The following is a 16,760-nucleotide window of genomic DNA, read 5'->3' as shown; positions in this document are numbered from 1 at the left end:
AATATGAACTTGTTTTCTTTGCATTATTTGAGGTCTGAAAGCTCTGCATCTTTTTTTTGTTTCAGCCATTTCTCATTTTCTGCAAATAAATGCTCTAAACTGGTCTCTTATGTTTTCCCATAGCTGTATTTCATTGATTTAAGTTAATGTAGGGCTAATTTTCTCACATTTCTTTTCTTTAATTTTTATAATTTGATTTATTTTTTTCCCATTTTATTCCAATTTGATGGCAAGCTGCATGACTGGGATTCGAACCAGCGATCTCCTGTTCATAATGGCAGCGCTTTAGACCGTTTAGAATGTCTTTTTTTTCTGTTTTCCTAGAGAGTCTTTCATAGACCTTCTTTAATGAAGGCTCTTTGACATGGTGTGGTATGTGATATGGGTTTTACGGGAACTCTCAGGGTTCCCCTGTCTAGCGCTATCGGGCGTCATTTGCATCCCGCTAGCGATGCGGTTAGCGGCTAATGCTAATGCTGCTGCACCAAGCCTTAGTGCTGGAGAAACATCACTGATAACTCATAATTAAACAACATATTGGAAATCTAAGCTTACTGTAAATAAATGGAATCAATTCAGTCACTATAATAAATGGTTTTAGAAGAGGAAACTGTGTAGATTAACATCTAGCGCTCATTTGACTTTTAAAAATAACAGTTTTAATTTCTTAGGTGCTTCCACCAGCTTCTCCATTAGAAGGGAAACATGGCGATACTCTTGCTCACATCAATGTAGGCATCCTTACTAGTGAAGCTTAAAATGCGCCTTATAATTTGATATGCCTTATAGTCTGAAAAATACAATACGCTTATCAATATAAATATGAAAATCAGCGATTTAGATCTGTAGAACACCCTTTTAATGCTTTTCTATAGCATTAAACTCATCCAGAGCTCCAGAACCCAGAGTGTAGAGTCTATCTAATAGTATTTTACTGAATAAAAAGACCATTAAATGTACTGTAAATCTATTTAGGGCCGTATTTATCTGCTATACATTCGTATAGCTGTGTTTCTGAGTGAGTGTGGATGGCTGGGAGATGACTGCTGTTTATATTTTCCATGTTAGCACCATAATCAAGCGTTTGATGAGCTCATTTACTGAAGCGAAATCAGACATTCCTTCCCCCGCGCCAAGAATCCTCTTCTCATAAAAGAGCAATCAGCCTGTTTGATCTTCTGCTCGGCCTTTTAACCCAGATTTATTTCCTATTCACCACACACACACACACACACACACACACACACACACTCTCTGAAAGGACTGTATGAATCAGTGTGTGTGTGTGTGTTTGTTCAGAGTATTTGCCAGGGTAAACTCACACCAGCTCCTCAGACTGAGCTCTGCTGAAGACTGCACACATTGTATGTAGTGTGTTAAAGTCATAGTTTGGTGAAGAATCTCATGTATACAGCTTTTATTCCTTTTGCTCTCTTTTAGCCTCATGTTTTATATAGTTTGGTGCCTTAATAACTAACTTCTCTAACTGTTAGTGACGATATATAGCAATTTATTGTTATACACTGTATTTTTCGAACTGTACACGCACTTAAAATCCTTTAATTTTCCCAAAAATTGACACTATACCTTATGTATGAATTATATCAGTCAGGTAAAGCCACTGAAACTGCTGAAGTACAGCTTTATAAGGGTGAGGTTTCTTTCAGTAAAGTTTTTCCAGCACTAAGGCTCGGTGCAGCAGCATTAGCATGTATTATGCAAGTATATTGGACTGTAGTCTGTGTGTTTGCTGTGTTAAAACCTAAAGCTACGTGGGATGAACCGCTAGCTGGTAGCACTCTGGGTTACTGAAACACTCAGGGTTACTCAGTCTAGCGCTGCGGTTAGCGGCTAATGATATTGCTAATGCTGCTGCTCCCAGCTGTGCTGCTGGAGAAACTTGACTATTACTGAAAACTCACCCTTAGACAAAATATTGGGAATCTAAGCTTACTATAAGTAAACGGAAGTTCTTTACTCACCCAAATAAATAGTTTTTAGGAGAGAAATCTGTGTAGATCAACATCCAGCACTCGTTTAACTTTAAAATATATATTTTTTAAGAATTATAGTTTTGTTTACTTAAGCGCTTCTCCAGCTTCCACATTAGAAGAGAAACGTGGCGACACCGTGGCTCACTTCGATGTAGGCATCCTTAATAGTGTTGATTAATGCGCCTTATGTAAAATAGACGTTCATTAAAAGTGCGCCTTATAATCCGATGCCTTTTATAGTCCAAAAAATACGAAATACAGTACAGTAGTGTACAGACTCTAGTTACATTCATATAAATGGAGTATACACTGTAAAAACTCCAAACCTCTGTAACAACAAGCAAGCATTTTTCATTCTCTATTGGACAAAAGTTTTGTACAATATAACAGTGAGTTATACAGTATAAGAAATAGGTATGTGAATCAAAGGGCATCTCACAATATGATACTATGATGATTGCCCAAGATAACAATTATGTCAAGATACTGTAATATCAGTGTTGACTTTTAAAAACTTGTGTTTGTGATTTTAAAAATGTTTTAGTTTTCAATTGAAACTTTTTTAATTGATGTAAAGGTTTTATTATGCTATTGTATCATTATATCAGTGGCATAAAATGACAATAATATCGTTTATCGCAATTATTTCTGGACAATATATTGTCCAAACTAAAATCATTATCACGACAGGCCATATACCTTAGTACAGTCTATTATAAAAGACTGGAGAGAGTGTGATGGTTTAGACTGGAAATTGGTGGTTTGTTTGCTGGTCTATTCTTTTAACAGGCTGGAGGCTCTATCTTACACCCTGTGCAAGGCTCGTCGCAATGCTCATTCCTATCTTACACCTCATCTACAAAGTCTATTTTCATGCCTCGCACCCGCTCTACACTGATGGGTGTGGTGATCTGGAAGTGAGGTGTGTTCAGGTAAATTTCTGGTGTGGTTCTATCTTGGTGGTGTGCCACTGACTTATTAAAACCCTGACAACAGTCAACAGTAAGCCGCCCAATCCTATCTTGTCTATGCAGGTGAGCCGTAAAAGAATAAAGAATAAAATAACATTATTGTTTCCTTAAATGAGCTAAAGACGTAAATAAATGGTGTATATACTGTATTAACTCCAGATCTCTGTAACAAAACAATCAAGAATTTCTAATTGTCTGTTGGATAAAAAATGTGTAAAAGATAACAGTGAGTTATACAGTGTAAGAAATAGAGAAATCTGGTGTGTTTCTGTCTTGGTGGTGCGCCACTGACTGATTAAAACCCTGACAACAGTCAGCCACCCAATCCTATCCAAACCATGCTGGAGAGCTGTAAAAGAATAAAGAATAAAATAACATTGCTGTTTTCTAAAATAAGCTGCTGGTGTATCTTCACAATGTGAACGAGCAGCTCAGTATCTGTCTCTACTGAGATACGCAAAAGCTCTGCGCTGTTAAGATACGAACGCGCCAAAGTCAGAGCTCACCTGATTCTTAAAGGGAATGACGACTGGCACACTGATGGGTTTTTATTTCACTTTATGCCCAAAATTAAACACACCCATTATTAATTAAGAGAATTAGTTCATGTCTTTTGCACATTCTGAGCCACACAAGGTATTTTTGGGCCCTAAGGGTCAGTTCAGTCAGTTGTATTTCAGGTCCAGATCACATGGTCAGGGCTGGAAAATCTCAGGAGCTTCAGTTCTGCTGGGAGAATCTCAGCTAAGTGTGAACGAGACACAGCAAACAAAGCTGGAAGTGTTGGGACTGAATGGTTGCCTCTTGCTTCTCTTTCGGAGTTTACTGATAGCCTTCAGGGCTTCTGTGTTCTCCACATGTTCCTCAGAGGTCAGTTGATGAGTATCTGGCTCTCTGGAGAGGTTCTGAGGGGGACCGGTCACTGACTGGGTCCACTGACCACTCCACACAAAGACGCCGCCTTTATAGACCAGATGAATGGAGGTGAAAGGCCTTCGCCATGGAGGTTTTCACCAGCGTTTCCCAGTCTTTATGACCGCTGCCCTTTAACCCGAGAGCAGAAAAGCACAAAACAACAGAGGAGAGCTGGAAGAGAGATGCTCAAATTTAACACTGAAGATGTTAAAATGCCTCAAATTCCACCTTCAGACCTTCAGATGTGTCCATCAGAGCCTGAGCTTCAAAATAACTTTAATCTGTCAAGTTAAACCTTAAAAATCTTAAATATCGATGTCAATATGGGTATTTTTACAGCTCTAGAAAACATTAAGAGACCACAGTACCACTTTAAAATAAGACTACCTTTAAAAGGGTTTATAAATGGTTTACAATTAGTTTATTAATGGTTACTAATTAGGTTGTAAATGCCTTAAAAATCATTAATAATCAGTTATAACACATACGTAGAAAGGGCAACAATATAGATGGCTGTGGGTTCACTATTTGGCAAACAACAGGTCATTGTTTCCCTTTTTATGTTTGTGTTATAACTGATTATTAATGATTTTTAAGGCATTTACAACCTAATTAGTAGCCATTGATAAACTCATTGTAAACCATTTATAAACCCTTTATAAAGGTAGTCTTATTTTAGAGTGGTACCAAGACCACTTATCAGATTATCAGCCTGACTTTGCTATTTATAGGTATGTGTTTGAGTAAAATTATTTAAAACGTTGTTTGTTTTATAAAAAAAAAATGCTGACAACACTCCTCCATATTTCAAACTACCAGTCTAACGAATAGTCATTTAGAGCACTTATTTGCAAAAAATGATAAATGATCAAAATAAGGAAAAAGATGTTTCAGAGCATTTAGATACTCAAATAATTCAAAGAAAACAAGACAAGTTCAACAAGTTCATATTCATAAAAATTTCAGAGAGTCCAGAAATCAATATTTGGTGGAATAACCGTGGTTTTTAATCACAGTTTTTCATGCACCTTGGCATCATGTTCTCCTCCACCAGTCTTACACACTGCTTTTGGGTGACCTTATGCCACTGCCTGTGCTAAAATTCAAGCAGTTCAGCTTTATTCACTTTGTTTTATTGTTTGTGATCATCCATCTTTCTCTTAATTATATTCCAGAGGTTTTCAATTTGGTAATTTTTTTCCAGAGCTGTAGTTGCACATAATGTAGCAGCTCCACAAAGTCCTTGCATTTTTTTTTACTGTAATAGTTAAACCAGTTTGATGTTATATAAAACCATTTTAATGGAAACTCTAAATATCCATTCACAGTATTCTATGTGTTGGTGGTTATGTGAAGAACCATTGCTTTTACTAGTTTACTTTTTTAGAAGTTTAAATGTTTTAAAATGTCTCTTTAGGCACTTTATTAAGCTTTATTGAAGGTTCCTCCACAGTTTAAAACTGAAGAACCTGCAAAATTGATCAAGAAAAGGTTGCTGTATAACTTTTAGCAGTGTCCTTTTTGGCATAAAGTGATGTGATTGACTGGCTAATTTACAGAATCCTAATCTGGTGGTTCTACTGAGACATTTTTCTAACCAAACTTGTGGTTCATCAAGTATTAAGACCACCATCCACCTCTCCTGTTACTGGCACTCACTCCTGTTACTGGCACTCACTCCTGTTACTGGCACTCACTCCTGTTACTGGAACTCTCTCCTGTTACTGGCACTCACTCCTGTTACTGGAACTCTCTCCTGTTACTGGAACTCTCTCCTGTTACTGGCACTCACTCCTGTTACTGGAACTCTCTCCTGTTACTGGAACTCTCTCCTGTTACTGGCACTCACTCCTGTTACTGGCACTCACTCCTGTTACTGGAACTTTCTCCTGTTACTGGAACTCTCTCCTGTTACTGGCACTCACTCCTGTTACTGGAACTCTCTCCTGTTACTGGAACTCTCTCCTGTTACTGGAACTCACTCCTGTTACTGGAACTCTCTCCTGTTACTGGAACTCACTCCTGTTACTGGAACTCACTCCTGTTACTGGCACTCACTCCTGTTACTGGCACTCACTCCTGTTACTGGCACTCACTCCTGTTACTGGAACTCACTCCTGTTACTGGAACTCACTCCTGTTACTGGCATTTATTTCTGTTACTGGAACTCACTCCTGTTACTTTTTATGCTTTGAGTAACAGAAAGAAAGTAACAGGAATGAGGTTTTAGCCTAGAAATAGCAAAAACATGAAAATTTGCTAATAGCATGAGGAGACTGAGCACATTCTAGTGATTTTCCCAAAATCTGTATTTTCAAAAATAAACCAATAAGATGTAAGAATTAATTTAGGTAACAAGACAGAGTGTTGAGATTGAGCTCCTCCTCAGTCATTACAGTTACAATAAGATCAAATATACAGAAAAACTAATGAGGGAACTTTGGGAATTTTGGTCTTCCCATGATCTTCAGAACCAGAACCAGCTGATGATGTCACTTCCTGTTGTAGATGTGACTTCCTTTTGTAGAATGTTCTAGATTTTTTTCAGATGATCAGGGTAATGTGTTACGGTAACAGGACTGAGTGAAACGTAAAACCCAGGGACTAGATAACTAAAATGTGTATTTTAACTTAAATATTACAGATTTATTATGAAAATAATATATATCATATATTATATATTATTATTATTATTATATTTCATGGTAAAGTGTATAGTTAGAGAGTGGGGACAGGTAACAAATGCTATTTTAATTACATATCTTATTTCTGCTATTAGGTAGATATACAAGACACTATGCTTAATAATAAAATGTATTGTATGGTTATTTTTTGTGCATTTATGCATGTAATTTCCTGGGGACAGAATGTGATGCGATTATAAACCACTGGGAGCCACTGGAACCTGTGGGCACAGTGCAGAATGAAATATGAATTTGTTCGTTTTGTTCATTTCGTTCATTTTATTCATTCGTTCAGATTTTTGAGAATGTGTTTTAAGTGCGAAAAAAAAATACGGTAGCTTACAGTTTTAAAGTTGAGTAAACTCAAATTAGTGCTGGGCGATATGGGAAAAATCATATATCACGATATGGATTTTTTTATATCACGATAAAGATATATATCATGATATACCACATTTGAGTATGTTTTCAGTTGTTCTTCGAAAAATATGACAAAATTATATCACTGCTTACTTACTTATTATATTTATTTAAAAATAAATGAACAAACACGAAAATGAGGGTATTAAATCTGCAATTTCAGTTCGTTTTAGTTTTTTGTTTTAATTACTGTTTTTATTAGTTTCAGTTAAGAAGAACTTACACTTTCAGTTTTTTTTTATTATTTCGTTCGTTTTCGTTAACAATAATACTTGGTTACTTAGCTATATGGTGATTATAATGCCATAGCTTTATATAAAATAAATATTTAAAAACAGAAAAAAAAAAAAGTTCAGCTGAACCATGACAGTAGAACTTGCAGTAATAAATGTTGGTTAGCTTAATTTTGCATTTTGAATGTTGTTTGCAGCAGTAAAAGCTATTCAACTTAAAGTTAAACCTAGTTTAATCCACCTGTCTCTGTTTTCTCATCTCCCTGTCCGCCTTATTTCTCTCTTTCTAAGTGTGAGTGTGACATGTAAGTTCTGTTACTGTAACTACTGTATTATAATTTTATAACTGAATTTAAATAATAAAATACAATTCTCTCTCCGTTTTCTCTCTCCTCACAGCTAAACCCGTGGACGTGCTAAAAGTATTAGAATTTCACAATAGCCCTGAAGGAGTACAGAAAACATCAGGATTCTGCGTGAACAGAAAAGCCTCTCAGCCTGACACGGCCTACAGAGTGGGCAAGGCCGCCCAGATCAGCGCCCCCACCAAACAGCTCTTCCCAGGTAAGTCCTGACCTGGACCTATATCTACATTTCTGCTTAAATTCAGTGTTTTTTCATTATTTTAAAAGTAGATTAATACTATGTTCCACAATATGTTTTATATAAGTTGCACCTCTTCCTCAGTCAGTTTTATGAGGTAGAGTGACCTGGAATTCAGGCTTTCAGTTAACAGCTGTGCTGAACTCATCAAGAGTTAATTACTTGAATTTCTTGTCTCTTAATAAAGTGTTTGAGAGCATCAGTTAAAGTAGTGAAGAGGTAGAGTATCCAAATTATGAGAAAAAAATAAAGTCAGTCAATCCTCAAGTGCAGTCACAAGACCCTCAAAACCATTGTAATGATGAAACTGGCACTTATCAGTACCGGCCTGGGACATACATAAAAATATTTTCATTTAGAGCATTTATTTGCAGAAAATGAGAAATGTCTGAAATAACAAAAAAAAAAATGCAGAGCTTTCAGACCTCAAATAATGCAAATAAAACAAGTTCATATTTATGAAGCAAATTAATATTTGGTGGAATAACCCTTTTTGGTTTTTAATCACAGTTTTTTTCATGCATCTTGGCATCATGTTCTCCTCCACCAGTCTTACACACTGCTTTTGGATAACGTTATGCTGCTTTACTCCTGGTGCAAAAATTCAAGCAGTTCAGTTTGGTGGTTTGATGGTTTGTGATCATCCATCTTCCTCTTGATTATAAGTGTTTTTCATTTCTACTGATGCTTGTTTCTTTATTTCTTTACATATGTATGAAAAGCTCAAATTTAGCTTAGATTCTTTTTTAAGAATAAACCCTACGAGTTTTACCATAAACTGTGAAGGTATTCAGCCCAATAAACACAGTAAAGCAGCTGTACAAACAACTAATAAAGCCTGAGATCACAGTGTGGTAGAATGGTGGGAAAGCAGAGCAGCAGCTTGTTTGACTAACATGCAGTGATGGTATTTAAAGTGTCCAGTATAAAGATAAAGTCTTGAATATTGTAATATAGCTTTTTACTCTGTTGACAGGTTTCAGGTGGTCTTAGACTCTGAATGGGTTTGCAAGTGTTGTTATTGGGACCCAGCTGGGCTTCCTAAATAGGCCTTATCCTTCCAGTCCACCTTAAACTCATATAAGGCCAGTTTAGGCCCAATTATTTGGTGTGCAACACAACTGAGCCAATGTAACCCATCATTTGTCCCATCCTGACTTTAATAGGGTCCATCATTGACTTCCATATGTTGGAGCAACATTTGGACTCATGGATAAAACGTTCTGGATCTCAGAAAGTAGTGGACTTCAACTTCAACCCACTGCCATTGTCCCATTGCCCACCTTAAACTCTAATAAGGCCAGTAATTAGGCACTAATATGTGGTGTAAAAGACAACTGGGCCAAAGTTTAACCCATCATTTGTCCTACATTGACTACCATATGTTGGGCCGACATTTGGACACATGGATAAAAAGAAGTTCTGGTTCCTAGAAATCAGTGGACTTTAACCCATTTCTAGTGTCTTGGAATCTCTTTGGTACTATTTTAGACTCATTTTAAACAGCCAACTGGGCTTCCCAAATAGGCCTTATCCTTCCAGTCCACCTTAAACTCACAAAAGGCCAGTTAAGGCCCACATATGTAGTGTAAAACTCAGCTGGGCCAATGTTTGACCCATCATTTGTCTCATCCTGACTTTAATAGGTCCAATCACTGACTTCCATATGTTGGGCCAACATTTAGACACATAGACTGGATCCCAGAAAGTAGTGGACTTCAACCCAGTTCCAGTGTCCTGGAATTTCTTTAGGACTACTTTAGACTCGTTTCAAACAGCCAACTGGGCTTCCCAAAGAGGCCTTATCCTTCCAGTCGACCTTAAACTCACAAAAGGCCAGTTTAGGCCCTAATATTTGGTGTACAACACAACTGGGCCAGTGTTTAACCCATCATTTGTCATATCCTGACTTCCATATGTTGGGCCAACATATGGCCCAAAAAGTAGTGGACTTTAACCCATTGCTAGTATCTCAAAATTCTTAAGGACCCTTTAAGCTAATTTTAAACACCCAAAGTGCTGAGATGTACCATTCATTCCAGATGTGATGACAGCTGTCCAGCTGTTTCTAGTATTGTATGTAAATAAATGCCTGTTATCTCCATTAGGTGTTGAGGCAGCTGTGTTTTATTTAGCTCGTTTAGCTCATGCTAGCGAGCTGCTGCTGCAGTGTAGGACATTTGATGCCTCCCCTGAGCCTCTTTTTTCCCAGCTTTTCCTAGAAAATGAAGATTTTATTTCTGATAAATTAAACAAGGGCTTAAAGTCAAGCCTTGTTAAAATGTTTTCCTTACAGAACAGACATTGATGCTCCTCCAAATTGGCTCGGCAGCTGAAGGAAACAATAGCTAAGGATTTGATAAAGCTCTTGGAAGCTCTTTCTGTTTTTCTTTTAATTGTGTTTTGGGTGTTTTATGACATCTTGATTGCCGAGGTTAAGTATTCATCTGCTCTTGTCCCTAGATGGAGTTTTCCCTGAAGATTTTTCCATCCTGACCACCATCAAACCCAAGAATGGTCTCCAGTCCTTCCTGCTGTCCATGTACAGCGAGCGGGGCGTCCAGCAGCTGGGCGTTGAGGTGGGACGTTCCCCTGTCTTCCTGTATGAAGATCAGACTGGAAAACCTGCCCCTGAGGATTACCCCCTCTTCCGCACCCTCAACCTGGCCGATGGAAAGTAAGTGGGGGCTGGATGAATCACCAACAAGCACTGTGTGACTCTTTCTTATGAGGCTCTGTTCATTGTTTAGGCTTCTTCTTCATGTAGGAGTGCTGGTGCTAGTAGTAGGTGAAAGTGTCCACAAGTGTTTTAGTTATTTTACTTTTATATAAAGGACCATATTTGGGTTAAAATACATCAAATATGCATAAATAACTACTGCAAATTCTCACCTTGTGATAAACCGTTGATGTCAGATTCGTTTTAGAGTCTTTGTCCTACATTTACTGGCTAAAACTATTAGTCCAGCTCAGTTTTAAGCTATAAACAGGACAGTTTGACTGTTGTGGCCTACACTCTTTTGTTTCCAGAGGCATGGGTTAGCTTAGCATAGCCCTAAAAGACAATCCAGAGTTAGGGTTAGCTTAGCATTGCCATAAAAGAACAATCCTGAGGAAATGTTAGCTTAGCTTTGCCCTAAAGGACAAACTAAGAGGCAGGAGTAGCTTAGCATCACCATAAAGGAACATCCAGAGACAGGGTTAGCATAGCATTGCCTTAAAGGAACATTCAGAGAGAGGGTTAGCTTAGCTTTACCCAAATGGAACATTCAGTGTAAGAATAAGCCAAACTATGCCCTAAAGCATCAATCAGGGGTTTAGCTTAGCATAGCCAAAAAGGATTATTCAGATAGGGTATATTCAGTTAGGGTTAGCTTCCTTTTGCCTTAAAGGAATACCAAGCGACAGGGTTAGCTTAGCTCTGCCCTAAAGAACAATCCAGAGGAAATTTTAGCTTAGCGTTGCCCTAAAGGAACATCAAGAGGCAGCTTAGCATTGCCTTTAAGGCTAATCCAGAGGCAGAGTTAGCTTAGATTTGCCTTAAAGAAACATCCAGAGTTAGGGTTAGCTAAGTTTTGCCTTAAAGAAACATCCAGAGGCAAGGTTAGATTAGCATTGCCATCCAGAGGCAGGGTTAGCTTAGCTTTGCCTTAAAACAACATTCAGAGGAAGAATTAGCCAAAATCTGCCTTAAAGCATCATTCAGAGACAAGGTTAGCTTAGCTTTGTTCTAAAGAAACATCCAGAGACAAGGTTAGCTTAGTTTTGTGATACAGGAACATCCAGAGGCAGAGTTAGCTTAGCTTTGCATTCAGAAAAACAATAAGCCAAACTTTGCCAGAGACAGAATTAGCTTAGCTTCACCCTGAAGAACAATCCTAAGGCAATGTTAGGTTCGCTTTAGATGACAGTACAGAGGCAGGGTTAGCTTAGCTTTGCCCACAAGGACCATCCAGAGTTAGGGTTAGCTTCGCTTTGCCTTAAAAGATCATTCAGAGAAACAATTAGCCAAACTTTACCCTCAATGATCATTCCAAGACAATGTTAGCTTAGGTTCTAAACAAAGTTTTAGTAAAATGTTATCCATCCGGCTTTCCAAAGCTAACCAGAAGTTAGCTTAGCTTTGCTATAAATGATTTGCCAGACCTAGGGTTAGCTTAGCATTGCCCAAAATAATTACCCAGAGGCAACATTAGCTTAGCTTTAAAGGAAATCCAGAGGCAGCGTTACCTTAGACTTGCTATAAAAGAATATCCTGAGGCAAAGCTAGCGTAGCTAGGGGTAGGGGTTAGCTTAGCCGTGTCCTTACAGGCTTTTTGCAGGCAGAGTCAGGTTGGTCAAGCTTAGCTGTGTCCATTTCAGACTTAGCTGTGTCTAGTCCAGACAGGAACAGTCAGGGTTCACCTGTTAGGAGGTCAAATCTGTAGCAGCTAGCAGTTATTCTCGTCTATTTCGAGGCTTGGTCACTATTTTAGGCCATGCTCGGTCCATATACAGTCAAGAGCTACCAGAAACACAAATATCAAGCTGGGCAGCTAATTTTATCAATGTTTACTTTATTAAGAAAGTCATTCAATTCCAAAATCAGAAATCAGAGATAGATATAATACAGTCAGCTTTATGAGGTAGAGTCACCTGGAATTCAGGCTTTCAGTTAACAGCTGTGCTGAACTCATCAAGAGTTCATTACTTGAATTTCTTGTCTCTTAATAAAGTGTTTGAGAGCATCAGTTAAAGTAAAGTAGTGAAGAGGTAGAGTTACAGGTATACAGTGAATAGTGAATATTTGAGTAATGTTCTAATCCAGATTGTGAAAAGCATCAACTACTCAACTAAGCAAATAAAAAAAATGACTTTAAGAATAAAAATGAGTTAAAATTAGTTAAAATAAGTTAAAAATGATGGCGGTCCGGATCTTGGCCTGGTAAAATGTTCTCTAATTGGACCATACTGAATTCTAATTAAATACCCCTGTTTTAGAGTGATTGATGGTTGGTTCTTGGTCATTTCTATAGCTTTGGCTGGGAAACCATTGAGTACCAATGTTTGTCAATTAGAAACCCCCGCTGCACTTTTTTATTACTGTAGATGAGGGGCGGGGGGGCAGGGGGATGCTGAAGTAACCTACGAACCTCGGTGATGATCTCATCCAGTCCGACTTCATGTTCTAAATGTCTCTGGCTTGTTAGTGGATTTTACGAGATCTCCAGAGCGTTGCTCCGGAGATCTTCGTAAGCTGGAGCGTTTGGTCAGAACAGAGCTGGCTTGTTGTTCTTGCTGTAAATGTTGCTGTTTGCGCAGCAAATGCTTTGGGGACACCTGGGTTTTAAAGATGTCCTGAATACAAAAGGCCTTGTTTTCTTTCTCAGCGTCGACAGAAAGCAGCTCAGATCTCCTGGCTGTTCTTTACAATCACTGTAAAACCTGACGGAATAACAAAAGACAAACGTGTGAGCCTGGGAATAAAGCCTAAGACCACCCATAGCATCCCCCTTTTTTGTTTTGATGGATGCTCTCAAACCTTGATATATACATTACATTACACTACATTACATTTGGCAGACGCTTTTGTCCAAAACGACTTACAATAGTCAAATACAAAAGTAATAGAAGTTAAGATAAAACATTTTTAGGTAGGGCTTAAAGGAGGTCGAAGGGAAATAATATATATATAATATATATATTTATTTAATATATATACTTAATTGTTCTTAAAATATATTGAGAAATGTCTAAGTGTGCTGTAAATATACTAAAAGATTAATGTACTTGCTTAAAATATATTAAATACCTTAATAATATGCTTTCATCAAATGTTTGAAAGTAAACTTTGATCATACTTTTTAAAAAGTATAATATAGTGTATTTAAAAAAATAGACTACTATGAAGAATGTAATTCAATATATTCCTAAAATACCAAATATATATCCAAATATACTTTTGTATATATTATTTTTATGCAAAGTTCATCATATAACTTTTTATAGCCCATTAAGATCTATAGAATAATAAATAAAGTGCACTGGATTTCTGACGACTGAATTTTGAGCTCAATTCAGTCAGGAACAGTGGCGAAATATTGTTTAAAAATCACAACTAACACTTTATTGCTGCTTTTGTAACCATGGGTCTTAGGAGGTTAAAAAAAGACCCCTTACAGTGGACATGAAACATTTCAAGAATTTAGTATAATTCACAAGATAATTAACAAATCTTATAAGTTTAACAGCTGTCCGTGAATCTGAATTAAAATAATAAGCAATCTAAATAAGTAAGTGTAGCGCCATCTTGCCCCAGCACTGAAAGTGACATCACGAGGTTGGTTCCCGAACGCCCCACTAACATAAACTTAGTCTACAGTATTATCCACAATTGGAAAAAAAAAAAAAAAAAAAAAAATCGATGCTTCTGTAATGCCCCTGGGTGTAGTAAAATTTTACAGGGTGAAGAATGAGACAAAGATTCACTTTCACTTTCAGATCTCGCTGAAGCGCGAGAATTCTCCGGTTAGCTGCAATGCTAGGAGTTAGTGGCAAGCACTTTCTAGATGAGAACTAAATATGTGGAGGAGAGGGTTTTTGAGTCAGGAGCATTAGGCTAGTCGTTCGCCGGACAAATAATAAATAAGTCCGAGCCTTTTTTCCGTTTTTATTTTTTCCTCTGAACAGCTGGGATGTACAGACCGTCCGACTGTAACTACTATAAAACCAGCAGCTGTGTATCTAGCTATCTTACCATAGCTAGCCAATGCTAGCTAACGCTAACCAGATGAAGCTAGCTACCCAGTAAACCTTCTAACTTCCAAACTAAACGGTTTATCAACCAAACAGCGCCTGGGTGTTTCAATATCCACTTAAATCATGTTCGTTTCATTCAGTCTTAATGAGCTCTGGACTTTACATGCTAAATAGCTAAATGTATATAAACAAGCTAAAGCTAGTTAACTGGAGGCAGTACCTGCTGTTGACGGGCTGCAGGTAGAGAGAGAATAGACACCTCCAAAACGTCTCGCTCTCAGAAAAGCATCTAAAAAGTTCTGCTCAGGTTTATACAGGAAAGATCTCTGAGCAAATGATCCACGTTAGCCTAGTTCAGCTTCGTCTTCATCCATAATCTCCACAAACAACAAGCTCTTGTCCTTAACCGTGATCACTAGCTACTGGATGTACCTGGGCTCTTCAACCAACCAACCTCGTGACTTCACCAGTGCTGCACGGGCAAAATGGCGGCGCACTAGCGCAAACGTAACAAACATAAATACATTACAATTCAGTGAGTAAACATTTTATATAAAAAATTCCCCCCCAAAATGTTTCATGTCCACTTAAACATCTATAGAACAGTGTTCTCCAACATCTACAGTCTTCTGGTGACCTTATTCTCCCTCAGCATCGCTTATTTAGCGATTTATTTAGCAGTCAGACGGGCTGCATTTCTCTCTTTTCCTCCGTTCTTTGAAGTTCTGTCCATAAAGTAACGTCCTCTTTGGGGGATTGTGGAGCTTCTGGCCAGACTCCAGACCCCCTAACTTTAAATAAACACACACTCGCTCGTGCAGGAAATATCGCTCTGACAAACGGCTGTCTTGAAGCCATCAGTTAGAGGAAAGCTGAGGAGCTCGGCATGTTCTGTAACCCTGGGGAAGAGTCTATAAAACAGCAGGATCTCAAACAAAGCCTGTCTGTGCAGAGTAACGGTGGGAATTCGCTGTTTTCTCTTTGAAACCCAACAAATATGAAGATATATTTATAAATGTACAGTTGCTGTCTAGATTAGGATGATGCATTAACTCCCACTGAGGGTCCATTTATTTAAAACCCCTCTTTTGTAGCTCCAACATGCTGGAGAATGTCTTTCCACTAGATGTCCTTTAGCCACTGATCAGGGGACAGTTTCCTTTATCTTGATATGACAAACCAACACCCCAATACAGCCCAAAAAACAAGAGGCTAGTACAAGGGATATTTCACAAGCCAGATAAACTAATAAATTAAGGCGGTAGAACCAAAAATGTATATCAATGAATTTTTAAATCACTGTATTTTTTATTATTATTATCTATATTTTTGCATGACTGGGCTTTAATATAGGTTTGTTACTTACTATACTGTTAGGAGTACTTTTTTAGCAGAATAACAGCAAAAGAATGTGAACAATAGATCTTAAAAAAGTGATACACCAACTATTTAAAAAGAGCTATTTCTCAAAATTTCTATTGCACGAGTAAGACACAAGTACAATATCTAATTACAATATGTTATTATTGAAGCCATTAGAGGCATTACAGTAATAAAATCAGCCATGATTTCCTTCTTTCCCCAGTTAACAAATACATTCAGTTCAGTGTGCATTAAAATTATCCTTCAAGCTACTGTATTAATATATTTAAACAGAGCTATAGTTACTGCTCTTGAAGTTTTTTGCAGATTATATCCAGAGTTTAGGAAGAGAAACTTTTCTCCGAGCTATGGATTGATTGCATAATTGCTGTTTGCTGTTGTTTTTCTATTTTACTCGGATAAAAAACACTCATACGGTGAGGAACAGCAGCAGGAGCTCCTCAGATAAAGTGCTGTCCTCATTTTTCTCCAGACAGAACTGAGCGAGACAAGTGGTTAACTAACTCAGAAACTTCCAGGTATTTTACAGCAAAATAGATCCTAGAGTGACGCAGTCCTTTGAGTGGTATAAAGTCCAGCCTGACTGCGTAAAATTTTACATACTGCTGTCCAAATTCTAATTTTCTCATTTCAAGCCAATAAGTCTTATTTTTTTTATTAAGCATTCTGTAAGTATAATATTATTATTTTTTTCATTTTAGGAATAATGAATTTAATCAGTTTAAGTGAAGTCTTACTTCACTAATTTTGACACTTTGTGATTAAAACGTAGGTACCACTTTAAAATAAGACTACCTTTATAAAGGGTTTATAAATGGT

General features: G+C 37.5%; 1 protein-coding gene across 4 annotated transcripts in view; it reads left to right on the top strand.

Moving 5' to 3' along the window:
- Positions 1–16,760, top strand: part of col11a1a (collagen, type XI, alpha 1a) — a 193,666-nt gene that overhangs the window by 11,160 nt on the left and 165,746 nt on the right. For all 4 annotated transcript variants that reach the window (XM_049480869.1, XM_049480871.1, XM_049480870.1 and 1 more), the window contains exons 2-3: positions 7,617–7,781; positions 10,284–10,497. In XM_049480869.1, the coding sequence (XP_049336826.1) occupies positions 7,617–7,781; positions 10,284–10,497 (379 nt within the window). The remainder of the gene's footprint in view (positions 1–7,616; positions 7,782–10,283; positions 10,498–16,760) is intronic.

Source organism: Astyanax mexicanus, chromosome 6 (genome assembly GCF_023375975.1).
Source record: "Astyanax mexicanus isolate ESR-SI-001 chromosome 6, AstMex3_surface, whole genome shotgun sequence".
Taxonomy (NCBI): Eukaryota; Metazoa; Chordata; class Actinopteri; order Characiformes; family Acestrorhamphidae; genus Astyanax; species Astyanax mexicanus.
Note: the sequence above shows the minus strand (reverse complement) of the source record. Positions and strands in the feature narration are given on the sequence as shown.